General features: G+C 49.5%; 12 protein-coding genes across 12 annotated transcripts; 6 read left to right on the top strand and 6 right to left on the bottom strand.

Moving 5' to 3' along the window:
* Positions 1-195: 195 nt before the first annotated feature.
* On the bottom strand, positions 196-2042 carry N7510_001415 (uncharacterized protein; the record flags this gene model as incomplete). Its single annotated transcript, XM_056973342.1, has 2 exons — positions 196-1191; positions 1257-2042. Coding segments are annotated over 2 exons (1782 nt in total), but the record flags the coding sequence as incomplete, so codon positions are not given.
* Positions 2043-2848: 806 nt separating this feature from the next.
* N7510_001416 (fungal specific transcription factor domain-containing protein) lies at positions 2849-6103 on the bottom strand (the record flags this gene model as incomplete). The annotated part of the gene is made up of 3 exons (XM_056973343.1): positions 2849-3546; positions 3598-5906; positions 5982-6103. 3 exons carry the CDS (start codon positions 6101-6103, stop codon positions 2849-2851), a joined length of 3129 nt encoding a protein of 1042 aa, XP_056838460.1.
* Positions 6104-6508: 405 nt separating this feature from the next.
* Positions 6509-6781, top strand: N7510_001417 (uncharacterized protein; the record flags this gene model as incomplete). The annotated part of the gene is made up of 1 exon (XM_056973344.1): positions 6509-6781. The coding sequence occupies one exon, from the start codon at positions 6509-6511 to the stop codon at positions 6779-6781; it is 273 nt and encodes a 90-aa protein (XP_056838461.1).
* Positions 6782-6870: 89 nt separating this feature from the next.
* On the bottom strand, positions 6871-7140 carry N7510_001418 (uncharacterized protein; the record flags this gene model as incomplete). Its single annotated transcript, XM_056973345.1, has 1 exon — positions 6871-7140. One exon carries the CDS (start codon positions 7138-7140, stop codon positions 6871-6873), a length of 270 nt encoding a protein of 89 aa, XP_056838462.1.
* Positions 7141-7394: 254 nt separating this feature from the next.
* N7510_001419 (flavin reductase family protein) lies at positions 7395-8180 on the top strand (the record flags this gene model as incomplete). Its single annotated transcript, XM_056973346.1, has 1 exon — positions 7395-8180. One exon carries the CDS (start codon positions 7395-7397, stop codon positions 8178-8180), a length of 786 nt encoding a protein of 261 aa, XP_056838463.1.
* A 1178-nt stretch (positions 8181-9358) lies between these two features.
* On the bottom strand, positions 9359-10672 carry N7510_001420 (Gfo/Idh/MocA family protein; the record flags this gene model as incomplete). Its single annotated transcript, XM_056973347.1, has 1 exon — positions 9359-10672. The coding sequence occupies one exon, from the start codon at positions 10670-10672 to the stop codon at positions 9359-9361; it is 1314 nt and encodes a 437-aa protein (XP_056838464.1).
* Positions 10673-11525: 853 nt separating this feature from the next.
* Positions 11526-13190, bottom strand: N7510_001421 (uncharacterized protein; the record flags this gene model as incomplete). The annotated part of the gene is made up of 1 exon (XM_056973348.1): positions 11526-13190. One exon carries the CDS (start codon positions 13188-13190, stop codon positions 11526-11528), a length of 1665 nt encoding a protein of 554 aa, XP_056838465.1.
* Positions 13191-14399: 1209 nt separating this feature from the next.
* N7510_001422 (fungal specific transcription factor domain-containing protein) lies at positions 14400-16696 on the top strand (the record flags this gene model as incomplete). The annotated part of the gene is made up of 3 exons (XM_056973349.1): positions 14400-14446; positions 14636-15792; positions 15852-16696. 3 exons carry the CDS (start codon positions 14400-14402, stop codon positions 16694-16696), a joined length of 2049 nt encoding a protein of 682 aa, XP_056838466.1.
* A 905-nt stretch (positions 16697-17601) lies between these two features.
* On the top strand, positions 17602-19032 carry N7510_001423 (homoserine acetyltransferase family protein; the record flags this gene model as incomplete). The annotated part of the gene is made up of 6 exons (XM_056973350.1): positions 17602-17746; positions 17821-18316; positions 18387-18496; positions 18562-18709; positions 18768-18847; positions 18905-19032. The coding sequence occupies 6 exons, from the start codon at positions 17602-17604 to the stop codon at positions 19030-19032; spliced, it is 1107 nt and encodes a 368-aa protein (XP_056838467.1).
* Positions 19033-19577: 545 nt separating this feature from the next.
* On the top strand, positions 19578-21807 carry N7510_001424 (polynucleotide adenylyltransferase; the record flags this gene model as incomplete). The annotated part of the gene is made up of 7 exons (XM_056973351.1): positions 19578-19726; positions 19787-19935; positions 19997-20371; positions 20426-20637; positions 20702-21426; positions 21481-21598; positions 21736-21807. 7 exons carry the CDS (start codon positions 19578-19580, stop codon positions 21805-21807), a joined length of 1800 nt encoding a protein of 599 aa, XP_056838468.1.
* Positions 21808-23160: 1353 nt separating this feature from the next.
* N7510_001425 (class I SAM-dependent methyltransferase) lies at positions 23161-24066 on the top strand (the record flags this gene model as incomplete). The annotated part of the gene is made up of 1 exon (XM_056973352.1): positions 23161-24066. One exon carries the CDS (start codon positions 23161-23163, stop codon positions 24064-24066), a length of 906 nt encoding a protein of 301 aa, XP_056838469.1.
* Positions 24067-24330: 264 nt separating this feature from the next.
* On the bottom strand, positions 24331-25608 carry N7510_001426 (uncharacterized protein; the record flags this gene model as incomplete). The annotated part of the gene is made up of 1 exon (XM_056973353.1): positions 24331-25608. One exon carries the CDS (start codon positions 25606-25608, stop codon positions 24331-24333), a length of 1278 nt encoding a protein of 425 aa, XP_056838470.1.
* Between the last annotated feature and the right edge of the window lie 900 nt (positions 25609-26508).

The following is a 26508-nucleotide window of genomic DNA, read 5'->3' on the forward strand; positions in this document are numbered from 1 at the left end:
GTTCTTGGATCAAATTGACACCACAGATCCATCGTCATGTTCCGTTCGGGGTTTCCCCCCGTGGAAAACCCCGGACCCACATCGCTCTCGGCATCCGGGAATCTGTGCCCAAATGCCGAAGCGGGCAGGTCAGTGATTCGCTCTAAATCAGACAGAACTAGATTAACAATTCTTTGATTATGGTACAGGATTTAGTTAGGCAGCCCATGCGTCCTCGCTAAGCCAACTATCCAACCCATTAACTAAGAAATCTGCCAATGGTAGAATTTCCTCTATTCCCTCGTCAGCAGATGTAAACGGCATTGTAGAGACAATAGGTTCAACGCCGCGACCTTGAGGCGAATCCAAAAGCTCATGATTCTGTGCATACTGCGAAGATTGAGCTGTTTTCGCTGTCGCCCCCTCATAGAATGTCGTACAAGGCGTCCACATGTGACAAAGATCGAGCGGAAACCCATCAAAGAAGAACCGCTGCTCTCGAGTGAGCGGCAACAAGTCTTTCATCGCCGGGGTCGCATTTTGTCGTTGCGCATTGAGTATCGATTCCAATGCTTTCGACCCCCCGATTGCTGATTTCCAGCGCTTGCTGAGTTCCTTCAGGCATAAGCGCAGGACATCCAGATCGGGCTGACACGCTTCCCATAGTTTAGGGATCGGACGTAGCGACACGAGGAAGAAGCTTGATGCGACGCAATAGCGTGTAAAAATTGGAGCGAGGTGTCCGATATCGTCGCGGACGAGAAGTTCCTGGAAAATCCCCGCAACGAAAGACGCCGCCAGAATAGCCTGCGCGGATATCGTGTTTCTTGTGCTTGGACGGCCGAGGATGGCTAGGCTGATGAAGTATGGGATGTGTAGTTGGCGCGTGTTGAGGTCGTATCCGCAGAGGGAGTATTCGTCTGCATTATTGGCGTTGCGATGAGAGATTCGAAGGTGTGTGGGTAAGACCCTAGGCCAGCGAAATATTTGGCTCTGATAGTGTTCCTTTTTCGATTTAGTTAATGAATTCCGCGAACACGATTCTGTAATATCCCCCAGGATGCAGCAGATATCCGCATAGTGTATGAATAACTCGGCATCACCAGGTAAGCAGTCCTCAAAGTCGGCCGCACACAGAGGAGCGACGTTCACATCTTCGAAGTTGATAGCTCTCGGCCGACCATGCGCAACTGACATGAGCATATCTCTGACCTTTGAATATAAAATAACTAGTCAATACCTCTCTTTCCAAGTAACACTATAATAGCAGCTCTTACCACCAAGCTCCACCAAAGCCGCCTTCTCATAGAGGCATTTCGCCCCTCCCCAGGATCCTTATGCAAGCCCACCTGGTACGCAATCCCAACACCGGTCTTAAGCCAAAACTCTCCCGCATCATAGGAGACATGCTCCGGTCCATCGGGAGTATACCATTGCAGCATGATAGTAGCTTTGATAACCGCTAGCGGATTATCTTCATGATTAACGAAAAAGAGCGTTTTTGCCCGCTGGTAGAATTGCTCCGGTGTTGCAAAAGCCAGAACACCAGGTGAAGGCGATGCTCTACTCGCAGCCAGAAATAAAGACTGGATGAGCAGGAGCGAGGGATGCTTTTTTGTTTCAGAGAAATCAAAATCCAGCTCGCCATGAGAGAGAATCGGTGTCCATGGATGGCAGAATTGGAGGAAGTTGTCGATGAGGGCTTGGCGGATGGATCGTGGGGGGAGGTCGAATGCTTTGAACATGTGCAGAACGGAGTCTCGGAGTCCGGTAAGCTCGTTTGATTGGTAGGATGGGTAGGCGCGAGATGAGTCCTCGTCGATTAGAGTGTCTTGGTCGATATAGTGTGATCGACCGATATAAGTAATTGACTCTGGGTTTTGGTTTTCGTCTGTAGTTTCTGACCCGATAGGTATTCTTTGGGTCGTACTATGGGAATTCGGCGTTACAAGACGAGAGCTCGGAAATGTCTGCTCTTCCATTGCGGAGGCTGAGAGCAGTTCAATAGGCCCTGAGATGCGCCTTGGAGATTTCCTCAGGTTTAATAAATCTTCTGATAGGTCCTGTCTATTCGCGGAAGAATGATCAGCGGCCCGTCGGGGTCTTTTCCTTGTCCGACGTCTGGTGCGAGGTCAGTGATTTCATGTGACGTATTGGGGATAGCTCCATACATGCACTCAATGCTTTGACTTGTACATGTCTGGCATGAGCTCTGATCTGCTGGAAATTCACACTTGATCTATAACCTCGATTAGTTGGTGTGATATGCAGATAGATCAATCAGGAGGCTGCTCAAGGATACCTTTTTCCTGTTGCAGTATGCACAGGCCTGGGTCAGCTTTCCAGTAGTCATGTCGGCCGGCTATAGCCTCTGGTAAAACGAAGCAGTGTATGTCTGGAATAGTCAGACAGGTTCAACGGTCTTAGCCCGGAGGTGCGGTTGAGTGGAGGCGTATCACGTGACCGCGTAGTATACTCCGACGCAGATTCCATAGATCGGATACAGAAGAACAAGATACATTACTTTTAGAAGGGCTGAATAGATATTTGTTACTGATTTATATTAGGGCAAGACCTAAGTCATAAACCAAGTAAAATGTGCCCATAGTCATCAGACGGAAACATGCTGATGCTCACATTCAACAACAGAAGATGTGTCCCATTTTTTGCAAACCTCACCCCCAACAACCAAATCCCAAGAAGGGCGATCTAAATAATAAAGAATTGGCCCGAAAAACCAAAGAGCTCCCTTGCCAGATCCTGAGATCGAAACACGAACAGAAGAAACGAAAACGACCCAATCGCTAGATATGAACGAGTAAATGCAGAGTTCGCCAAAAGAATACATATACACAAATGAAAGAAAGCATCACGGAGCGTTCCGGGGCGTGGAATTGTCAGGGCTCATCATTGGATAATTCTGGTGCTCCTCAAAAAAGCTGAGCACGTCCTGCGGCAGGTACTCGAGCCATGGCAGAATTTCGCCGTTGGAGAAAGGGAAGGCGTCGGGGTGTTGGAGGGCGTTGACATCCACCTCGTGGCTTTCGATCATCATGCCTCCTGCGTGCGAACTCATGTTTGGATGGTGGAGTTCGGTTCCTCTTGGTCCCATGTGGCTGCTGCCGGGTTGTTGGCTGGCGGCTGAAGGTAATGGGTAATTATAGGCTGGTGTCTGGCCAGAGGATGGTAGAGGCTGGTTGTAGGGTGACTGTGCTGCGGCAGACGTGCGAGAGCCTGATTCCGGGTAGGATTGATTCATGCCGAGGTAGTATGTCGAGTCTGTGTTGTTCATCGGGCCGGATGAAACTTGGGTGTACTTTGCATCTGCGGTGCAAAGTGGGGTCCTGACTTCGTCTTGAGTGCGAGAAGTGATAGTCCGTGGATAGGAAGTGCTCGACCCTTCCCCGGCATTTGACTGCACCGGCAATGACGGATAAGTGTGGCTATATTGCGATGAAAATGTTGGCTTGTTGGATGGGGACTCAACCTGAGTGTTAGGCATCTGATACAGCACACTCAGATTGGGTTGGGAAGAATTTGTGGCTCCCGTGAGGGCCCATCCAATTGCTTGTCAAGAGTCAGCGAGACATCAAGGAATCAAGGAATTCTTGTGCTTACCCTGACTGGGGTCGATCTTCGGTGACCATTTCCCATCGGTCGAAATGTCAGCCACTCCGGCATCCCCTGGAGTCTTGGCCTGGCGCCAACTAGTCGGAGGGAAGGGCTGGACAGGAGCGTCCTCCGAGGCGTTCTCCATATCCTCCGCCGTGTAAAGGAGGGGATCAACGCTACCTTTGGCTTTTTGGTCGAGCACGGTCAAGATGTACCGGGTTCCCTCCCAGTATGTATTCAAAGCCTTGAGCGCCTTGTAGCATCGTTGGTAATTCTCTTTGGCGGCAGAGGCCAGCAAAATGTGCTTGGCTGTGGATTTTCGTTCCGTCCCATTTGACGACGACTCCATGGTTGGCATGACAAAGCCACTGGATTGGTTGGCCAACAACGGTTGGGGCGGCGGTGAGCCCGATCTTGAGGAAGGCGACGAATAGTAGGCACTCTCCATGAGAAAAGCGCACGCTGCAATGTACATGGGCTGACTGGTAAAAGGATTGCCAATGAAACTTTTCCCATCCACTAGTTCCGAAAAGGACAAGATATCGGCGATGGTTTTGGCGGAAGACATCGACAGCTCGCGACTGTTTGGATACAAGTGTTGGATAGAACCACCAAACGAGTTCAACAACGTCGGCTGGTGAAGGAGGACAATAAGCGTGTGGAACCAAAAGTGCAGAAGAATAAAGTTAGTCCCCTCTTTCGCCTTGACATAGGCTTGGAAGTTGGCTGCATTGAAATGAAGCTTCGGCGACAGACGCTGGTAGATACCGGTCAGATCGCTTTCCATCCCTGCCAGCCTTTTGAGCGTGTCCGATGTTACGTGATTGACATCCTGAATGCCGTTGATGAGATCCGTCACTCGACCGTAGAGATGGATTATACGAATCAAGGGCGGAAAGGGTGCAGGCCATCCGTTTGGAAGCTGTGATTCGGACTGCAAGGGAAAGCGTAACTCGATATCCTCGTCTCGTAGCGTTACGGGTCGTCCAGTCCCCGACGAAATGACTCGATCGAGGAAGAAAATGCTCCAAAAGGAGTCCACTCGTTCCCGCTCTCTGGCGCGCTCAGTATCCACAGGAGGAGGTCTCGTTGCTGCATTTTGGGAAGCCTCGAAGTCATCGTACTGATCTTCTCTCAGTTTCCCGGCCTGTCCCGTCATAACTTCGCTTGGTGTTACGCCGCTCAAGCCATAATTGTGTTTTAATCCTTGAAATTTTTGCAATCCAAGATCTTGGGCCATCCGGATTGAGATGCCCAGATACATCCACAGGCCACTGTCATGGTTGGATCCGAACTGTTCATAAGCCAGCAACAAGCATGATTGAACGGCAGATAGAGTTGGACATGACAAAGAATCCACGAGTGCGCTCATCGCTCGGTGGGCAAAAGGTTGACCGCGGTCCCATTTGTTGATATCAGGCGGCGGCTGAGATCGATCAATAGGTTGAGCTTGCGGGGGACCGAGTAATGGATGAGGCGAAAATCGGGCAGCCAAGGAACAGACCGCATCCACAAGCATGGTATCGACTCTCTTGTCTTTGAGGTCTTGGAGGAACCTCTCCCGTTGTAGGAAGGGGAAGTTACATCCAAGATGAGCGAAGAAAAGATCACAGAGATGGGAGACCAGATTCGAGACAGGAAGGGCATCATCACTGTCGTAGAATGGGATCGTATTGGCATCGCGGCTTTCATTAGTGTCTGTTACACCGCCCACAGGTGCTACCACCGTATCCGACACTTTAGGGCTCCGCAAAGGGGAAAGCGACTCGGAGGACAATGATGCATTGCTCTTGCGGGAACCCCGAACCTGGACGACCATCTGTTTGAAACCGGGGACAATGGCGGTAGGTCCGAAATATCGAAAATAAGGAACATGAGTGCGATTGCTGGAGCTCATCGAAGTGCGACTACTCTCTGGACTGTCTTCCGCCGCTTGGGAATCCGACTCCTTGTTCGTGCGCAGCAAAGTATCCCCGGAGAGGTTCTTCAGTTCCGCTTTACTCGATATCCGGGGTGACTTGTCAAGGGTCATTGGAGGCATGAATATCGGTGCAGGATCTGGGGAGCTGCTTTCGATGGCGCGCGAGGCGCGCTGGCTGTTCGGATCATGTTGCGCGCGAAGGGCGGCAGCTATGGGAGGTGCGCGGGATGCGGAATCCGATTGCGATCGTAGGTGGGCGGTGGACTCGCTGTAGCCGAGGCAGACGTGTTTGTAGTCGGAGCATGTTTTGCACACTGTGGCCAACCCGTGAGCAGGCTGTATATCCAAGGGATCTCCACGCAATCCTACCTGGTTGTTCACCGGAACATCGAATCTTGCGCCGACGGCATGTTAGACAACTTGAGGGATGTTAGCACCCGTATCTCCCGTCCATGATAGGGCAACGTACGCGGCGTTGACTCGGCGGCGTTTGGTTTGCGGTTGGCCGTCGGTTGCGACAAAGCGGATCTGTCTCGGAGGAGGAGGGGGAACAATGCCGCCGTCCTTCTTCTTGGAAGAAGGGGCGCTCATCGCGAGCAAAGGATCATCCGTGATCACGACCCATTGAGGGGCTCTAGGTTACCACAGGTTGGCAGGGCAGATGAAGCGATAGGGGAGGTCGTGGGAGAAGCGCAGGGAGTCGGGAAGGGCGATCATGGAGAAGGGATGCGGGCAAAAATGCTCGGCAGGGAGGGATGTTGACGGGGAGGGGAGGGGAGGAGAGAAAGAGAGAGTCACAAAGAGGGGACCGAGTGCAAGTACGTAGTTAGTTACCTAAGTTAGTGGTCAATAACTAGCCTAATCACGAGAGTTGTCCCGGCGGGTTGGGCCTGGCCTGACCGCCCATGTTTGTTGGTTGACCATTCCACCTATGATTTCTGTCGGTCATGGGACTGTTGCCCTGGTGGGTCAGGCTCCAGTCTCACTTCAGCCTCGATGGACCATCCATACGACTGTGGCATCCCTTCTGGCAACCTTCAGGACGGCTGGATTGTTCCTGCAGACCAAGTGCCGGGGAATCGGGAGGTTGGCCCTCGAGATCACCACATCGCCTACCTTCTCCGCAAAAGTGTCCAGACTCCGGGGCTGCTCCGTCACCAACATGGGGCCGGTGGGTTGGCCACAAACTTCCCGCCATTGACAGTCCACACGGACCAGCCGGTCAATTCTGGTGTCTCCACGTCTTTGCGCGACAGAGAACAATTCTAGAAGGCACCCCAGCGTACGGGCAATATACATCATGATGGACGAGAGGGCACGGACTCCGATGGATCGGGATGCTGGCATGTTGGCAGACCCTAGGACCCGTTTTCCTGAACCTTGTTGACTTGCGGAGAAATAACCTTGCTCTCCTCCTGTCTCGTCGGGTATATCGCTTGGAGAGTCGTGGGTGTTGTGAGTGTTCGGCCCGGGCGTCGGCAGTCCACCACTATCCCCACGCACGTCTGACGAGGGTACTCCGCTAGGCCGTGGCAACAATTCCCACTATGCGCCGTGGCAATACATTCGCTCGGTGTGCCCGGGAGTTTGGGAGGAATTGCGATAAGAGCTTCTGCAACTACCTCCATGCATTATTACCCCCTCGCCGAACTCACCATCCGCAATTTTTGGAAGCACCCGCTGTAAGTACTCTACACACCGCCAGGCAATCCTTTCGATTTATCACCCCGTTTTATTTCAACGCCGCTCCACAGGCATGAACGCCCTGTTTCGAGCCCTGGGGCAACAAAAGCTGACATGGTGTTGGTTCAGTCGCCTCAGCCTCCCCCATCCCTCTGGTTTTCTCTTCACAGCCAAGCGATCCCTGAGCCAGACCCCCGCCATGTTCAAAGTCGGTCCCGATTTCGCGAAGACCCAAGCCGCCCGGCCGGATTTCCGCCGCGATGCCGAAGTCACCTTCTCCAAGCCCCCGAACCCGGAGTGGACGAATGGGGACGGTGCCAACGATGGCGGTGAGAGTCTGAAGAAGGAACATGTCGAGATCGACCCACACGCCGAGGGTCGCCCCGTGGCATCCAACTACAAGCTTTTGATTTCGGGCATGGTGCCCCGGCCAATCGCCCTGATTAGCACCAAGTCCATGGATGGACAGACAACGAACCTCGCGCCATTTAGCTATGCACAGGTCATCAATCATGACCCTCCGCTGTTCGTTGTTGGATTCGTGGGATCTCTGGAGAAAGCCAAGGATACGTTGAAGAACCTCAATGAGACCAAGGAGTGCGTGATCAACATCATCTCGGAGCATTTCGTCGAGGCGGCCAATGCAACCGCCATCAACGCACCCTACGGCCACTCCGAGTGGGAGGTCTCTGGTCTGCACCAAGCACCCACGTCCGTGGTGAAGCCGGCCCGTGTGAAGGAGTCGATCCTTGCGATCGAGGGCACGCTTGTTGAGACCAAAGAGTTTGAAAGCCGGACTACTCCCGGGAAGAAGACGGGCGTTCTGGCTATCATTGAGGGTGTTCGATTCTGGGTGAGGGAGGACGCCATCGACGAGGAGCACAGCGTTGTCGATCTCAAGGTGCTCAAGCCGATTAGTCGGTTGGGTGGAATCTCCTACGGCCGGACTACCGATGCGATTGAGATACCCAGACCTCAATTTTAGTCGGGCAATGTACATTTGATAAAGCTGGAATGAGACATGAGCATTACATAGGGCATAGACATACACGAGATATTTTTGTACGTGATATCCACAATTTGTCAGATTGGAGTTGCTATTACCAATATTGAAATAAGCATATTTGAGTTAAATAGATAGCCTAAGTGATGCATTGGTAATTTTCTTGATTGGTAATTCCTGTTTATCAAGTTGGTGATAGAGATGGTCTAGGCCAAAAACTGTGGATCTTGACAAGAAATCGTTAACAAAGCCGGCGAGAAGTAAAAGGAATAGAGTTAAGATGCAGAACCTATAATCTAGGTGAGGTAAAACTGTCGCCTCGGGAAGTGGTCGGTTCTCCCGAAGCACAGGGTTAGTCGCCCGCCGCCCTGAGCTGCTCAGGGAGCAGCTCCCTGAGCAGCCTGACTAATGACCCTAAGGCTTCGTACCTTGAGTTACAAGCTTCGTGGAATCACCAGTCTTTGATATGCACCAAACATAACCGGTAGGTAACATTGCTAGGCTGGGGTCTCCTGAAGATTCGGCTAATAGTTGGAGCACTCATAACTAATGATCTCTAAATGTAAGAATCTTTTAATTAGCCCAATGCAATTGGTCTCCTTTACTCCATACATGACTTGATGATCCCTGTAAGTTAGCCTGGGGCACAGTGTTGGGACTGATAGGTGCTGCTAACTACCGACTTGGGATAATTGTTGGTTCTTCTAAGAACAGGTAATTTAGCATCTGGTTTATACAGTTGTGGCCACCTACTCGAGGATTTTAGATAATCTCCTCTTACTGAATGTTTGGGTTTGCGTGAAACTTGACCAATTTTCTTTATCTACTAGATCCACTATTCATGTATATTATTCTATTTCGTCCCTCTGTCTCTATATCTTCTCTTCCTTCTTCTCTAGTTCCCTGGAGGGAGGAGGGGTTCATTGGAATACACTCTTCTCTTCGCGAGATTCCTCGTTGTGAATTGGAGTCTGAGATCTTATGAAAGTGGTCAACGGGATAAAATTGGCGTTAATGAGCTACTATGGCCTCTAGCATGCACTTTTTTGTCAATCTGATCAAGTAGAATCGCTCCAACCAAATAACAGACCTTTCCTCTCATAGCCTATAAGGCTTGTCTCCTTTCTTTCTCTGATTGTAGCGAGCATCACACAGCAGCACTACCATCGAACTAGCTCCTGCACCTTGACCGGCATTCCAGACTTCATTGAATGATTGGCACCAACACCTACCAAAACGGCGTTGCCTCCGTCCCGGATGTAAGCGGCACGGTGGAACTGGTCCTCCTTATCGCCAACAAGAACATCCCGCAGCAAGACTGGGTCACCACCTCCATGACCACCTTCTCCTTTCACGATTGGCACCTCGTAGGGATCTTCAAACAAGGGGTGTACTGTGATGGTAGTCCTTTCAACGCCGCCCTGAATATATTTGGACGAGGTGGACCGGGGAACATCATCGCCCCCAGGAGAGTAGCCACCTTCAACGACGTTGATCTCGAGTCGGCCTTTGCTCCCGTTGAAGACACAGCGATAGCCCTCCCACGGCGCATACGCGTACGTGTTGTACGTCAAGACGGCTCGATTCTTGTATGTGATCACCATGGAGAGGTTATCTTCGATGGTGATTCCCTCGCCAAAACAGTTTCGGTCGCGGATGTAGCCGTCTTCATGCTCGGCTTCTAAGTAGAGCTTCTTCAGCCGGTCACTCTTGCTAATATCAAAGGCAAAGGGATCGTGCTTTGCGGCCTCGTTGTTGAGATATCTTTCTCCAAGATTCTTCTCTCCACGTCGCTGAGCGTTCTCTTTTCCGTAGAATCGAAGATCTCCGACGCAATAGACCGTTTCCGGCTCAGTGTTCAGCCAGAAGTGAACCAAGTCAAAGTGATGGATTGACTTGTGCATTTGAATGCCTCCACTGTTCTCCTTCTCTCGGTGCCAGCGGCGCATAAAGTCTGATCCATGCGCGCAATCGAGGATCCAGTCCATATGCACAGTTGAGACCTCCCCGATGACGCCAGAATCAATCAGCTCACGGACCTTGGTGTGGTGAGGCGCATAGCGATAGTTGAAAAGAACGCGGATCCGCTTCCCTGTCCGTTTCTCGGCATCGATCATGAGCTGCAGCTTCTGCTCATCGATGGTCAGTGGCTTCTCAGTGATAGCATCACAGCCTAGTTCCATTGCACGGATACAATAGACATGGTGAAAACGGTCGATCGTGGTGACAATGACAACATCTGGTTTCTGGTCTGCAACCATACTGTCGAAGTTGTCGGCCTTGTATGTAGGCACGCGAGTTGAGCCAAGCTCAACAATATTGTCATTGACAGCATCCATACGAGTCTGATTCGTGTCGCAAATTCCAACGAGCTTAGCATTGTCTTTGAAATCTTGAATGATGCTTTTATAGTAGAAGGCTGATCGGACACCCGTGCCTACGATGGCATAGCGTGTAAGTTCGGGAATAGTCATGGCTAAAACTGGAAAGGCAGGGTCTTAGAGTAGACAGTAGCAAGACTTGAGTGCAGACAAAGGATGAATGGTTGTACCATGGTGCCTGAATCGAGACCGTTTATGTATCTGCTCTCAGACGAACTTGCAATAATCAAGTCCCCATAAATTGAGAGGGAAGACCGTGGGGGGGGGGAACTAACCCGACCCTAACTAGGTTAGCCACTTGCTTACCGCACCCCTTGAAATCCGAGAGCTACCTAGTGAAGGAAGCCGAGAGCCACAGATGGGTAAAATTCCGCGCGGTTTGCTTGTATGTTTGATGGAGTCCAAAGTTTGTGAGACAAGCAAGGGCGGGGAAGACCTCCCCAATCGATGTCGGAAGTAGATGCGGAGGCCTCCCGACATTAGAGTTGGTGGCACGGACCCTAATGCAGAATTTCCAGATCCAGGTCGGCACGAGGCCGCTAACATGGATATTCGCCCGTAGACCGCAACGGGAAGTTCACGAGTGGGTGACCGAAGCTGTATATTGTTGGCAAGATGATCATGCCGACAGCCACACTGAATTTGATCACACGACATCTGCGGAGGTGGTAGCAGTCGGATCTCTGCAGATAAATGGATTATTAGCTAGTGCGACACGAATATCTGTATTTATTGGTTCAAATTCATGGGAAAATCGAACGCAGGATGGTAAAGGAATACATCTGATACTATCCTTTTAAGTCGCATAGAATAAATGAGTCTTGCACAAGAGATAATCATATTGCTCGAATAGCATCGTTCGCTTCTTGACCAAAAAGTAGCATGACCGGCCACATCTGACAATAAAAACATAATTTCCTAACGAGTATATTCGTTGTTCCCGTAGCTATTCACATGGCGACCTTGTTACTCTGATTATCTCACCGTCTCGATGAATTACGGCTTTGGAAAACTCCTTTGCCGAAAGATGTTCTTGTGCGAACAAAATATCCAGTTCCTCATACGTCCTACTTCCAGTTTCAGGAAGTCGGAAATAAGCCCACGTCAACGAAAGCACAGTAAGACCACCGGTAAGAAGACCAGTTTTACCTCTCCAGTTGGCCCACTGCGGATTGAGAATATACGGAGCGACGACGGAGTTGATGATATTCAAGATGAGGTAAACACCGCGGGCAAGAGTGATCGTCTTTGCGCGTAATCTGGTGGAAGACACTTCCCCATTGATAATGTATGGCAACGGCCCGATTGACAGGCACCAGACGCCAAACCAGACCAAGTAGATGGCGGACGTAGCAAATCCGAAGGCAGAATTTCCAGGACCAATGGCGAGAAAGCCAATAAGAAGCATGAGTAACGAGAGGATGACACAGCCACCCAAGAAAAGGGGTCTTCGACCATAATTGCCACTCAGCGCAGAAGAGCTGAAATTGCAAACGAGATGGATTGCCCCGATTCCGAGGGTCATTTTGAAGGAATCATCCGAGCTCAAACCTGCTTGCTGGAAAAAGTAGGTTGCGTAGCCCTGAATTACAAACCCGGTGAGAATTTGGATGCCCCATGTTGCACAGGCAATCTCAGTTCGCCGCAAGTTGGTTCCCTTAAAGCAGGCAAGATACGATGAGTCTTTTGTCATATCCTGCTCAAGTCGGTTGGTTTCAATCATGAGCGCTACGGCTTGTTTTGCATTCCCCTGTGCCATCTCTTGACTTTGGGCCGAAGTCAGCCTCATAAAGGAGTGCTCGGCCTTGTCGTAGCGACCCTTTCGGACAAGCCACCATGGAGATTCAGGGCAATAAAGAGCGAGTGGGAAAATTATTACCGGCCAGACCCACTGGATGGCAAAAGGAATGCGGTATGCCCAGTCGCTCTGAGAGTGGTTGAGACTAAAGAGAACGGCATAGGAGAAAAACTGCCCGATTCCCCAGCACACCACTACCCAGGTTTCAAGATAACTGCGCAAGACAAGAGGGGCCACCTCCGAGGCAAAAGCAGGGGCCATGGTCGAAAACATACCCCACGGAATGCCAGCCAAGAGCTCACCAACAAAGAGAACTCGAACATCTGGGGCAAAAACCTGAATGAAAATGAATCCAGTGAGGACGAGTAAGGCGCCGTGAAGGACTTTCTTGTGTCCAAACCGATCCGTGAGGTATCCATTCAGAATGACACCTATGATATTACCCAGGGGATTGGACATTCCAAGAGCCACTTGCCACTGAGCGTCCAGTGTGTATTTCCCGGAGTCGTTGATCTCATGTCCGTATTTCTTCTGGAATGCTGGAAAGCCAAAGAGGGTGCCAATCAACGCAGTATCGTATCCGTCCATGATGATGCACAGGCTAACAACTGCGGACCAAAAGGCAGCTTTGGGGTACCGCCTTACGGCTTGTAGGAATGTTGTATTGTGCTCATCCTCAGTAGCTAAAGTAGCATACTCTTTGAGCCTTCCCCAGTCTTTGACAACGTCTTTATTGATAAAATCATCCTCTCGTGTGCCGTCTTCCACATGTTGTGACGTAACTTTATTGTCGTTGGAAATTCTGGCGGCCATTTTATGTCCTGATATCTCGATTCGTAGTCTTGCTCTAGAAAGAGCCACAGAAGAGCGTTTATCAGTGCCAGCTGTGGCTGCTGAAGTGAATTAACAGGGCAGAGAATAACTTGAGGAAAGAAAAAAGTGGACCTAGATAGTAGAAACACTCACTCGGTCTAGGGGCGAGAGAATTGAACTCTTTATCAAAAAATTGTGCCTTCCATATGTAGAAATTTTGGCACAATCTAACCAAAATCTGGTCGGGAACTGAAATGAAACTATCTAGATCCTTCGTCTTCGCTTATCTTAGCTTACCCCGGATTTTCATAGTGCAGTGCAGGCACCTATTTCGGAAATTGCTAGTTATATCTACAATACCAAACCGTAACTTAGAGAGGATGGCTCATGACGGAAGCGAGAATTCTTTTATACACTAGTACCGAATGCATCCAATGATTCCAATTTGGAGGTCACTAGTTATGACGCTGTCTAAATTAGACCTCGCCACAGCCCAGCAAGGTGTAATTCACTGGTAAGTACACTGTAATAAAGGTATATTTTATAAATTTCTATGAGAATATTGTACATCATATTGTATTTGGGCGCTTGGTGGGCTTTTCTGAACGGCTCAGCCCGCCCCTTGGCGAGGTCTGATCTAAATCACCCCTACTTTTGTGGATTCTTGGCAGTTCGGTTATTAAATCAGCTCGACTAGGGACTACGGGTGGAGAAGAGCAGGATCCTGGCGTATTGCACGGTCGAAAGCTCCCATGGAATGTTTTGTGAGATCGGTGGAACCCTAGCACACCGAGACACGTACAGTGGTGTTCCAGAAGTCTGAAACCCTCTACCTACCACTTAAAGCAGGTAACGAGTTTCAGACTTGAACACCACTCTATTCAGAAGACTAAGGAGCTACGTATCCCTATCTGTACTCGGTAACCTAGGAACTACAGTAGGTCTAAGCTATAAATACAGGTGTATCCTTTCTGTTCGATAAATAGCCTTGTCCTAGCGGTAATCTCTACGGCTGTTTCTGCTTGGGCTGATACTGTACAGACTATTGCGTTTCCCCACAACCAACGCGCCGACAGCGTCCAATCACGGAATCCTCACTATGACATTGCTTGCCTTGTTAAGATTACCCCGCACAATCGACTCAGACTCTGACGGTGCCTTAGCACGGGCACTCCCAATTTGGGGCGGGGCTCAGGTACCCCCCACACAATGAAATCCTATTTTGGGGCGGGAGAAAACCACGAAACCTGCCCGCTGTGAGCATTTCCACTTTCAAAGGTCGGCTCCTTCACGAATCTTTCTAAAAGGCGAGACCAATGGAATTTGTGTGGAAGTCCTCTGGAGCACAAAGCAGGAGACGGACTGCCCAAGATAAGCATTCCTGAAGCACCTCAGTTTCTGAAGCTGAGACTGGGCTGACTTGATCGATCTGTACCCTGTCATAGCTGTCGTGCACGCAAGAAGAGATGCTACCATCTTGATAAGGTTGATCAGATTGAAAAGTTTGACAAGGCCGGGGAGAATGGCAGAACGGAAGCTGTGGAAAGGGCACACGGGGAGGCTCGCTCTGAAGCGAATACCCGAGAGTCCAGCCTCGATCCAAGTCGAGTAACCATATATAACCCCGAGTCCGTTTTGAACGATCTTTCCGAATCTCCCGAGTCAGCTTCAGGAGTTGAAAAGGGGCCGCCCGGTCCAACACGTTCACACCGCGGGCATATCCAATCCCAAGAGGCAATGAAACTTTCATCACTGGCGGAAAACCCACAGCGAAAATTGCATTGGTACAAGAGGCAAAGAAGATCTGCTCCACCAAAGCTCTCTGACCACCATCGAAAATATCTCGAAGATGCTGGGGCCTTTTTTGAACTACCACGGGCAACCACAGATGCTCTCTTGCCAATGTATATATCTGTCCTGGATGATCTCATACCAATCATGGACGGCGCGCGTGTCTTCCGCGATTATAGCAACGGGCAGTCTTCCCCATACCTAGTGAAGGCAATATGTCTTGTAGCCTGCAAAATGACGCAGGCGGCCCCTTTCCTGCGAATGAACGCTGACGGTCCGCTCATGGAGCCTTTGGAGTTTGCATCTAGGCTGTTGGCCGGCCTCAATGCGGCTGTCAAAGCAGGTCTTGAAACCGATAGGATCATCAAGATCCAGGTTCTTGCGCTGATGCATCTACACACGGATGGGTTGGCTGGGATGGACCGTGCATCAAGTTACTTGTCACAGGCTATTTGTGAAGCGTGGTCATTATCTCTACATGTGCAAATTCCAGGGAGCCTGGACCAAGATCAGAGCGACCTTTTGTGGTGGTCTCTGCGAAACTTCGACCGAGTAAACAAACCTATTACGGGAGCCGCACCTTTCCTCATTGACGACACTGACATTGGAATTGAGCGTACCGGCTTGATGAAAGAGAGCTACCGTTCCCAGATCATGGAGGTGTCCCTGCGTCTGGGTGATCTCATGGTTACTGCAACCAAGGTTTATAAAGCAAGCTGTAAAGCTGCTGTCGATCAGTGTCAGGAATTTCTATCCCTCCCCGAGCTTACGTCGGGCACCGACTATGACCATTTCCACAGATCTCACAAAGGTACCGCTCCCCTCTCCTCTGTTCAAAATTAATCTCGCGATTGAGACTAAGGGCAATAGAGTACCTGGAGATTTGGTATCATGTGGCTGCCATGCTATCCTGTCGATATAGCGGGCCGGGCAGCGTTCAATACAATCGACGCCTCGCCTCAGCTGATCGTATCGTCGATTTAACCTCCTGTAATAAGGGCCAAAATCTCCCTCCACTCCCTCTCGTACCATACGCAATGTCAATGGCCCTTACAGTTATATACCGTGCCCTGCGTGACAACCAACTTGATACTAAGACCGCATATGACAACCTCCTCGTGTGCTGCAATGCATTGGAGGCTATGAACAAACTGTGGACGAGCACGAAGAGGGTGGTTCAACTTGCAAAGCGGTTATTGAAGCTTATAAACAAGCCTGGGGTCATGAATTCAAGGCATTCGGATAATATCAACGATCACCTTCGCCGAGGAAGTGAAACAGGGCCCTCCACAGTTACCGCTCCAGATAATTCCTCGACAATCAGACATCGAGCACATAATGGATGTTCTAATGCTGAGGAAATAGCAACAATTCCACCTGGTGCTTGTCAGCCTCATAAAGCAGTGCATAACGGACATGCGACACATAGTGACGAACGTACACAGCAGACGAACACAACGTGGCTAGGGTCCGAAACGTCCCACTTCCAGCTCGACAAGGCGATCTTCGACTTGTTTGACGACAGCTTGCCAATCGCATTCCAAGATCCTGCCACATTGGATTATATCCACTTCTCAATGAACGAGAATAGCTACTCCAGCAACAATTTCCAGTTCTGCTCTAATTTTGGCTCTCCGGACCTAGAATATGGCGACGACAGCTTTCACGCAGACATTGACCCGAACTTGCGAATGGAATTTGCGCAGAATGGATAGCCATTTGGGTACATAGGACAGTTTACGGGTGCGTCGGAACCGCACAAGTGTATTGTATATTTCTAAAATGGAGCATCCAGGAGCACGGATGGGAGTGGACGTTAAGATAAGAAGAAACCAGAATTAATCGCTTTAGAACAGCGATGACAATAATTGATTCTAGTCCACCCAACCTTTGCTTGTGGCTCTGCGCCCTTGTCCAGAAGGAGCTGAACCAGATACTTCAATTGGTGAGATTATTTTTTGGATGCTCTGCTCCTGGGCTTGTCCCGTATGTTCTGACACAAGACTGTTTGCGTGATTAGTCGGCGACCTGATAAGACCTAATAAGGTACATCGAAAGCCGTTCATAGTTATAGAATGTGTGTGTGTAATTCATTCACCCTGACCACTCACCGAAGCGATATGCAGGCTGCCACAACTATACGTATCCTTGTACGTACCCAAGAGCAATGTATTTCAATCCATATGGTCCTTCATACTGGCTGTCTGTCGGGATCTTATATTGCTTGGATAGGCAACACAGTGACAGCTTGGATGCCATCGAAGATACATCAGGCTAAATTCCTCGATTTGACAACATTATATTCAGGAGAAGAGCTTCATCAATTGCTAAGCAATCAGATAACTAACTGGTTAACTAACTAACGTTAGTCAGTTAGACCCACAACTTACAAAGCCATCGAAACTCCTAACCAACTATTACCAAGCACATCGGAAATACCATAAGCAACATGCTACGATTCTATGACAAACTGATTGCGACCGTACCCGACGTAAGCCGTCTATCGTGCGGAGAATCGGGCGGGGTCATTGTTTATCTCCAACGATAAAGCAGGACTATCAGCCATCAGACAAACACGCCCGCATACTATTCTGCCTGAGTTCTATTGAAACTACTGATCATGTCGCAACCAGATTACGAGACTTACAAACTTGGTGACTGGACACTCCAGAGCGGAGAGAAGATCCCCGATGCGCATATCGCGTACAAGACCTTTGGTGATCCCACATCGCCGGCGATCGTCTATCCGACGTGGTTTTCTGGATGTAAGCTTTTCTTTTCTTTCTTTTACTTCCTATTTATTAGAGTCCTAAAAAACCCTAAACTAACTTTGCTATAGTGATATCCGACAATTTCTGGCTAATCGGCAACGACAAAACCCTCAACCCTCAAAACTTCTACATAATCATCCCCGCTCTCTTCGGAAACAGCCAGTCCTCGTCGCCATCGAACCAGGCTGGCCCAGGCCCATTCCCCCGGTGCTCTGTATACGATAACGTGCGCGCCCAGCACAAACTCGTCACCAAGCACCTGGGCATCTCGCACTTATTCGCCGTCGTCGGCTGGTCCATGGGTGCGGGACAGAGCTACCAGTGGGCAACGCAGTATCCGGACTTCATGGATTTCGTTGTTCCGTTCTGTGGCTCTGCGAAGACGTCGCTGCATAACCAGGTCTTTTTGGAAGGGGTTAAGAGTGCCCTGTTTGCGGCTAAGAAGATTCGTTCCGCTGGATCTGGGGGTTTGGGTGTTAGGGATCGTTCGGCGGCGGTGCATACGTGGTCGGAGGAGGAGAGGGAGATTGGACTGAAGGCCTTGGGAAGGGTTTATGCTGGATGGTATGTAATGTCCGCGCTTGGGGTTTCATGCTTGCTGACTGGCAGTAACTGACATCTTATGAATGAATAGGGGACTCAGCCAGGCATTTTATAGACACAAACTCTATGAAACCGTGCTGGGATACAAAGATCTCGAGGACTTCATGCTGAATTTCTGGGAGAAGTGGGCGTGTTCCAAGGGTACTTACTTACCGATGCATAAAACATACCTATATTATAAAAAAGAAGCTAATATACAATGACAGATCCCGAGAACCTATTGACAATGATTCAGACCTGGCAGAATGCCGACGTGTCGAAGCAGGAACCGTACAACGGAGACTTTGAAAAGGCCCTGGCGTCCATTAAAGCCAAGACGCTCGTCATGCCGGCAAAGACCGACCTGTACTTCCCGTAAGTTCCCTTTGTTCTCTAAGCAATATGATGCTGATTGTGGTGGCGTGGCTCGTAGACCCGAGGACTCGGAGTATGAAGTTGCTTGTATGCAGCCGGGGATTGGCAAGCTGGAGGTTTTTCCTTCTATCTGGGGCCGTGAGTATACCCCTTTTTCGGAAATTAGGTCAAGGATAATGGCTGATTGAAGATCAGACTGGGCTGGAGGTCCTGGAGATAGCAAGGAGGATGTGGAATGGCTGGACGAGAAGATGGCTGATTTCTTTGCGCAGAAGAGCGTGTTGGATAAGCTGGCGGAGAAGATTGAGGAGGTACTGGGTTGATCCTTTATTATTAATGCAGGTAGTACGGAATGTCTTGTATTTCGTCAGTTGAAGTGGTTGCTTCAAATGTTGAGATGAAATCAATTTGCTTGACAATCATATAATCTCATGTAGTTTAGTGGCATTAGATAGCTGCTTTATTCATCAATCATCAACCTATACCTATCTCACGTCTTTTTCAGAATGTTTTCTGATCCAAGTATTTTCGTTAATGTCTTTTTCTGGGATGAAATCAATCAGTTCCACGGCTATCATGTGACCTCCTTAGTCAGCGCCCAGGCTCTGGCCGATTGACTAACCTTTGTAAGTGCGCGGCGCTTGTCTTGCTTTGCCGCGCATCTCCTTCCCTCGCTTTGTCTCCTTCCATTCTTGTCTTCGTCCTGCCCTTGTCCTCATCTGTATTCTTTTGTGTTCTTCTCCGATTCACTCCCGTCACATCCTGGTTCTTGTCGTCGGCGCATCATTTTCACCTCGACTCCTCACTGATATCTAATCCCTATCCTCACCTCGACAGGCGTGCGACATCCATCACCAACGCGACCACAATGGCAGCACCTCCCACACGGCAGTGGGGAGTCACTCCTCCGATCTCAACCGCTCTTCCGACCCAAGATGAGCTTGTCGCGAACGATAATTTGATCGCAGAGCTCAAGGCACAAAACAATTTCGAAGCTCCGTCCGAGACTGAGCGAAGGTGGGTGGTCAATCAACCCAAACAAACGCAGGGGCTGTGTTGCTAATAGTGTCCCTCTAGAAAACAAATGCTGCAGTTGCTGCAACGCGTCGCGGTGGAATTTATCAAAGTGGTCAGTCGCAAGAAGGGACTCTCTCCTGCCGCGGTGGAAGCAGCAGGAGGGAAGATCTTCTCTTTCGGAAGTTACCGACTCGGTGTCTATGGGCCAGGTGAGCTCTCCCTTGGCAGAAGACGATGCTTTGATTGTACTAACCACTGATGGTGCGACAGGATCGGATATTGATACCCTGGTGGTTGGACCAAAGCATGTCCTGATCGACGATTTCTTCGCCGATTTTCCTCCTGTGCTAGAACGAATGGCCCCCGCCGGTGCGATTGAGAAGATGACGCCAGTTCCGGATGCCTTTGTTCCTATCATCAAACTCGAGCTATCGGGGATTAGTATTGATTTGATTTTTGGTCGTTTGCTTGTCCCCTGCGTGCCAATGAACCTGGACCTCAAGAACAATGACTATCTCCGGGGACTGACTGAAGCTGAGGTTCGCTCGCTCAACGGCACTCGTGTCACTGACGAGATTCTGGAGCTCGTTCCTCAGCAAAAGACGTTCCGCCTCGCACTTCGTGCAATCAAGCTCTGGGCTCAGCGTAAGAATACTGCGAACGCTTCATTGGGGTTGTGGCACTAATTCGTTCGCACAGGCCGGGCTATTTACGCGAACATCGTGGGCTTCCCTGGAGGCGTCGCGTGGGCGATGCTGGTGGCCAGAGTTTGCCAGCTATACCCCCAGGCGACTGGGTCTGTCATTGTGGGCAAGTTTTTCCGGATCATGAACAAGTGGGCTTGGCCTCAGCCTGTATTACTGAAGCAGATCGAGGAGGGGCCACTCCAAATCAAAGTGTGGAATCCGCAGGTATAGACATCACCACCTTTCACATCGCTTTGGTTGCCTGAATTGACCGCATCCTTCCAAACAGCTCTACCATCACGATAAATTTCACCTCATGCCGATCATCACCCCTGCGTATCCCTCCATGTGTGCCACCCACAATATCTCGATGTCAACAAAAGCGGTCCTCCTTCGCGAACTTCAGCGTGGAGGTGACCTGGTGGACAAGATCTTCATGAAGCAAAGCTCCTGGAACGATTTGTTTGCACGCCACACATTCTTTACACAGGATTATAAGTACTACCTCAGTATCACCGCTTCTAGCAGGACCAAGGAATCCGAAGGGGTTTGGTCTGGTCTCGTCGAGTCCAAGCTGCGGCATCTTGTCGGAGCTCTGGATCGGAAAGCAACCATTGCGGTGGCACACCCCTTCCCCAAGGGCTTTGAGAGAATACACACCATCTCCAATGAGCAAGAGATGGACGCCGTCAAGAATGGATCGACCAAGTTCCAAGCCACTGGTACGAAGACCGAAATGACTGATGAGACCAAGGACCCAGCCCATGAAGCTGCCGCACAGAATGGAGTGGAAAACGCAGACGTCGCGCAACCCACAGAAAAGAAAGTCGAAGAAGACAGCCAGACCGTGTACACCACCACTTATTACATTGGCCTGGAGTTGAAGCCGCTGGAGCCAGGTGCCTCCCGATCTTTGGATATCTCCACTGATGCACAAATCTTCAAGTCTACATGCACATCTTGGGCTGGATACCAACCCGGTATCAATGAACTAGCCATCAGCCATGTTCGCAGGTATTTTGCGTACGATCCTCTTGGTTGAATTTCCCATCGTCTGACCTTTTGTAGTTTCGACCTACCCGACGATGTCTTCCAACCAGGAGAAACTCGACCACCCCGACCCAAGAAGAAGGTGATCAAGAAGACCGAGGCGGCCGGCCAGAAACGCAGCATCAGCGAGCTAGACGTAAGTTCACAGAAGCGACGAAAATTGAGCCTGCCTCGGCCAAATTTCGATACTGGAACCCACAATTCCACCTCCCGCGAGACAGATTCCAAGGTATCAACAGCTGGGAATGACTAATGCCGAGTTTTCTCTCCCAGAATGCATCCCAAGGAGCCGCCAAGCGCCAGGTCACGTCGAGTGCAATGTCCAGCACCCCAACTCCGGCTTGAATGCCCTCCTGCGTCGTCCGCAACCCATCCATCCCGTCGGGGCTTGTCCCCATCTATATCCTGTTATCCGTGTTCTGTCGCTGATACAGTAACATGACCATCTCCGCCGAGTATCCGGGCCAAAAAAAAAATCTCTAACATCTGACCCCCCGCCAGCATGGCAAGCCGCCGTTCCCCATAGTGAATCTCCCACCTCGCTCAAACAGCACAAGGTCGGTTCCTTTTCTCTTCTACCCTTCTGATCTGTTGCTGGCCTAGCAAGCAAACAGAACCGTGTCTTCCTGCAGTCCAGTCGGACTTCTCACACGCACACACTCGAAGAGTCGGATCTGTTTCTTTATCGTGCTCCGCAGCAGTAGTACTCTCGTTCTCGGTGCCGCAGGTGGTACTTTCGTTGCCACTGAACATATCACGCTTTTGGCGTCTTGCAGGTGCTCTCTGGTGTTTCTTAATCCAGCTAGGTTAGCAGAATCGAAGTGTTAGTCCCGTAGTCGGTAGACTACGCGTAATCCCGTTTTCTTTCACTTCGCGTATGCGATATCGCTTCCATGCTCTGTTATTCCTACAATTGCGGTATATTGAAACCATAACACCGTCCGAAAATGCAGTTGCGGGCAAGTCTTAATCTAGAGATCTTCTGACAACATAAAACCAACGTATATAAATAGAAGTGCCCTGTCAGAGGTCTATCCAGACACGCACAGCCAACTGGGGCAAAATGACAATTATGACAAAGCTGTCTGTTAAGTGCTCTACTTTGTCATGTCTGAGAATACTACATATAGTAGCGCGCGAGATCTGTTAAGGCCACACAACTTAACAGTGACTTCACACCAGATTCATATCTTAAATTTAGGCACTGTGATAAGTATATTAATACCAAACTATCACATTGAAGAATTGCGAGAGTTCGTGGATCTATAACAAGAATCGTTGCGGTAATCTCTTATAACCAGTGGTGGGAATGAGCGACGAATGGGGCGATGTTGTTAAACGCCTCCACTAAACTGATCTGAGACGGGTGTGTTCCAGACGGGCCCTCCCGAGGCCCAGTCGGACCTCGGAGCCACTCAATCTCTGCCTTGAACTAATTATTATTTGTTTGGCGAGGACAGCTCTGCGGTCTCACTGGCTAGAATACTACCGCTAGTCTAAGCCCCCCTGCACGGCGCGGCGGTTCTTCACATCTTAAGTAAGAATAAATGCCAAGGCCCCTTTCGTTCACCCTGAAGGCGGAGAGCGACAGCCACCGCGCACGGTAACCACTTCTTTTCCAACACATACACCCTTCCCCTGACTATATTTCACTTCCTTTTGTTTCGCACACTGTTTGAAACAACGCGCGCCCTCATTATGACAGTCTCCGAATCAGAGCCCCTGATTAGGCACCACAAGCTGCTGCAGTCCTACTACGCCTCATTGGAATCAAGGATTGGCTACCGTTTTATCTTAGGCGGAACTCGACATTTTGGGTACTATGATACTGATACCTGGTGGCCTTTCCCTATTGGAAGTGCTCTCCGGAAGATGGAAGACCGCCTTTTTGAAACGCTGAACCTGCCACCGGGTTCCACTGTCCTCGATGCTGGCTGCGGCTATGGCCACGTTGCAATCCGAATGGCCCAAGGAGGCCTCAAAATTAGGGCTATTGACGTTATAGATCGACATATCGCCCATGCTCGAAGTAACGCCGCTGCGGCGGGGCTTGAAAAAGCCATTACTGTTCAAAAAGCGGATTTTCATCACCTCGATGATTTTCGGTCCGAGTCTTTGGATGGCGTGTACGCAATGGAAACTACAGTACATGCGACAGACGCGAGAAAAGTGCTGAACGAGTATTTTCGAGTACTAAAACCCGGCGGCTCTATTGCCCTATTCGAATATGAGCATTCCGTCCCTCCAAACGCACCAGAGGAGATGGTCAAGATGTTCGGACAAGTCAACAAGTATGCCGCAATGCCCGCAAACATCGAATTCGAGGAAGGAACTTTCCCGGCACTCCTTGAAGAGATTGGTTTCCAAGACATCGAGGTATCCGACTTGTCAGAAAATGTGAAGCCGATGTTGCGCCTCTTCTTCGTCCTTGCGTACATCCCGTATCTGATAATCAGATGTTTCGGACTTGAGGCACGTTTCATCAACTGTGTTGCTGCAATCGTTGCCTATCGGTATTTCAGTTTTCATCGATACGCCGCGGTTCGTGCTTCCAAGCCCACTTCCGGAAACACGCGCCCTGTTGAGCCCAAGAAGGTTCAATAGAGAATTTCTTTCATTCTTCCCTCTTCCATGTGTAGCATGTACGCGAAAATCCTCGTGTTATGGCGAACCATGAGTATCCAAGCATGGAGGATCAACATATGTGACAATTGGTGCCGTTAATGAATTTGACGTTGACGTTGAGCTGTATTGGCTCTGATCTGGTTATATATCATACGAAAATGAACAATATTGAGATAAAGCGGTACAGAATAGACACCAGTAACGAAACAAAACGTATTGATTGAACTAAATGTCGAAAATGGTTCAAAAATGTGGCAATATTCCGGACCAGTTCATAGTTAGATAGGCGCTTGTTGGAAGCGAACGCAGCTGAATAACATCCTCCAGAAATATGAATGCTCGTGCGTGACAATAAATAACTCCGAGCACGTATATCGGCAATATCGCTTTCAAAGGAACAGCGAGTTCTGGATCTCGATCCCACGAATTGTTTCGTATAGATTGCCCTATCATTTCCACCCAGTGCTTAAATCTGTCCCAGAGTGGATGTCCCGTTGCAGGCTCCAGTGCCTGGCTAATTGTCTTGGGGAGTGTTCTCGCGTCACTATACGGGCGTACGTGTTTCGGGTAAAATGAAAAGGAAAAATGTCCAATGGCCCAGAATAAAAACGCGCAAAGTAAGACACCTGTGGACGATACACGCCACAGGATCTTCTCAGCGGTCGTTGGAAAGCTGTAATTCCAGCCGGCCACAAATATGGATGCGTAAATAACAGTCAACAGATAAAAAAGAGCAGAGCCAAAGGTTGAAGGCTTGGAAACTATCGTATTTTGAAATCGATCAACAGGCCGCTTCGGTAATATGACCATAATGCGCAGCTTCCGAAGTATGTTGACCCAGTTAGACCAGTAGAGAGACCATGACCATTCGTTGCGAGACACAAAGTCCAAGGGTGTATAACGATATGGTCTTTTGGCTTGATCTCCCGCATCTCTCAAGATCTCGTCTAGAGTGACACTCGATACAAGTATTTCTGGTGTTTGAACATCGGCGGGCTTTTGGTACCAACAAACCGTAGTTGAAACACTGCAGACAATAAATGCAGCCGTGGTGAGCTCGCCAGTGCAGATTTCGAGGTTTTGTGAGGCACGTCCGCAGACGTTGATGATAAACCACAGTGTTTGGAACAATGTGAGGAGCCGCAGCATACTGTCGACCTTATTCTTATCCGCAATTCTTTTCTTGTCAAGCACGGGAGCGTCCACGTATCCGTTCGTTATGAGATAGTGAAGTTGTTTTGCGTTAATTGGAAAAGCGACAAAGTCGTCAGTTTTCAAGTGAAATCCGCCCATGTCGGCATAGAATGCATGTGTCATTGTCCATCCTTTAATTCCTAGGGTATTGAAATCCTTCACGGATTGATGTGCAGATTCCCATTGAGAAAGAGCAATTTGAAAAATAAACTCAGGTCCCAAGAGAGCCAAGGCAGTCAGGTAGATTTTTCGTCGGAAAATTTTGCCTTGTGAGTCGGTTTGGGCTGGCACATTCAGACAGAGGCTCGACCACGAACAGAGGAACATGGTGAAGCAGCAGTCCCAAATAATGTCAAACGTTCCCCTTGTATTTGGGCCGCTTTGCCATCCTTCCTGTTTTTCGTTGCGTGATTCAGTATTATTCGTCGAGAGTATATGAACGAAGGTTCCGTTGCTAGCTGTCGCCCTGACATTGGTAGGTAGCGAAAGAGCGTGGTGAATGAGTGGCAGAGTTAAAATTACCAGTATGGAAGCACTCAGGCCCATTGTAGATTTAATTTTATAATGAGGAGAAATGCGGTAAGCAAATGCTGAGTATGTGCTCTCTAGCGTCCATTGCGAGCGTATTTATCCCAGCACTGCACGCGCATCGTTCACTAGGGTTTCTCAGCGCTAACATCCCGTGTAGACTCATGCACATCTATATCTGTAAATAGTTTAGTCGGAAAAACTAGCCCGCAATGATGTTGGCTATGCCAAAAGTACTGGCGTGGAAACTCGCATCTCAGCGCAACACGGTTGCATTAGGCTAGGCATGAGAGAATCAGCCATCCGCGGCGAATACCGTGTTTTACGAATCTTGGACTGCCCTTGACCCGCTTTTATAACCTTTATAAAAGCCATAGAGGAACATCATTCTCTTCTAGAAATGTAGTACGTCGTAGAGATCATCCATGAACCAATATTGAAACCAGATATACACCTTCCTTATCAGAGCCTGAGGCTTCCGATCCGACTCTAGAATTAGAAGGCTTTGAAGTTTCGTGACTCTATATCGAGTTTATGTAATTTTGTACGTAGACTCGTAAAGTCGCGAGGCCTGGGGAAGTTGCACCCGTAAAAATAGCCCCGAAAATAATTGGATAGGGCAAAAGTGATGGGGGAAAAAAATATATTAATATGCAGTAAGCGTACTTCCAGACTATTTTAGACAGCAGCACGTTCTCT

This window comes from Penicillium lagena (genome assembly GCF_028827675.1).
Source record: "Penicillium lagena strain IBT 129212 chromosome Unknown utg000001l_segment0_segment0, whole genome shotgun sequence".
In the NCBI taxonomy this organism is placed as follows: Eukaryota; Fungi; Ascomycota; class Eurotiomycetes; order Eurotiales; family Aspergillaceae; genus Penicillium; species Penicillium lagena.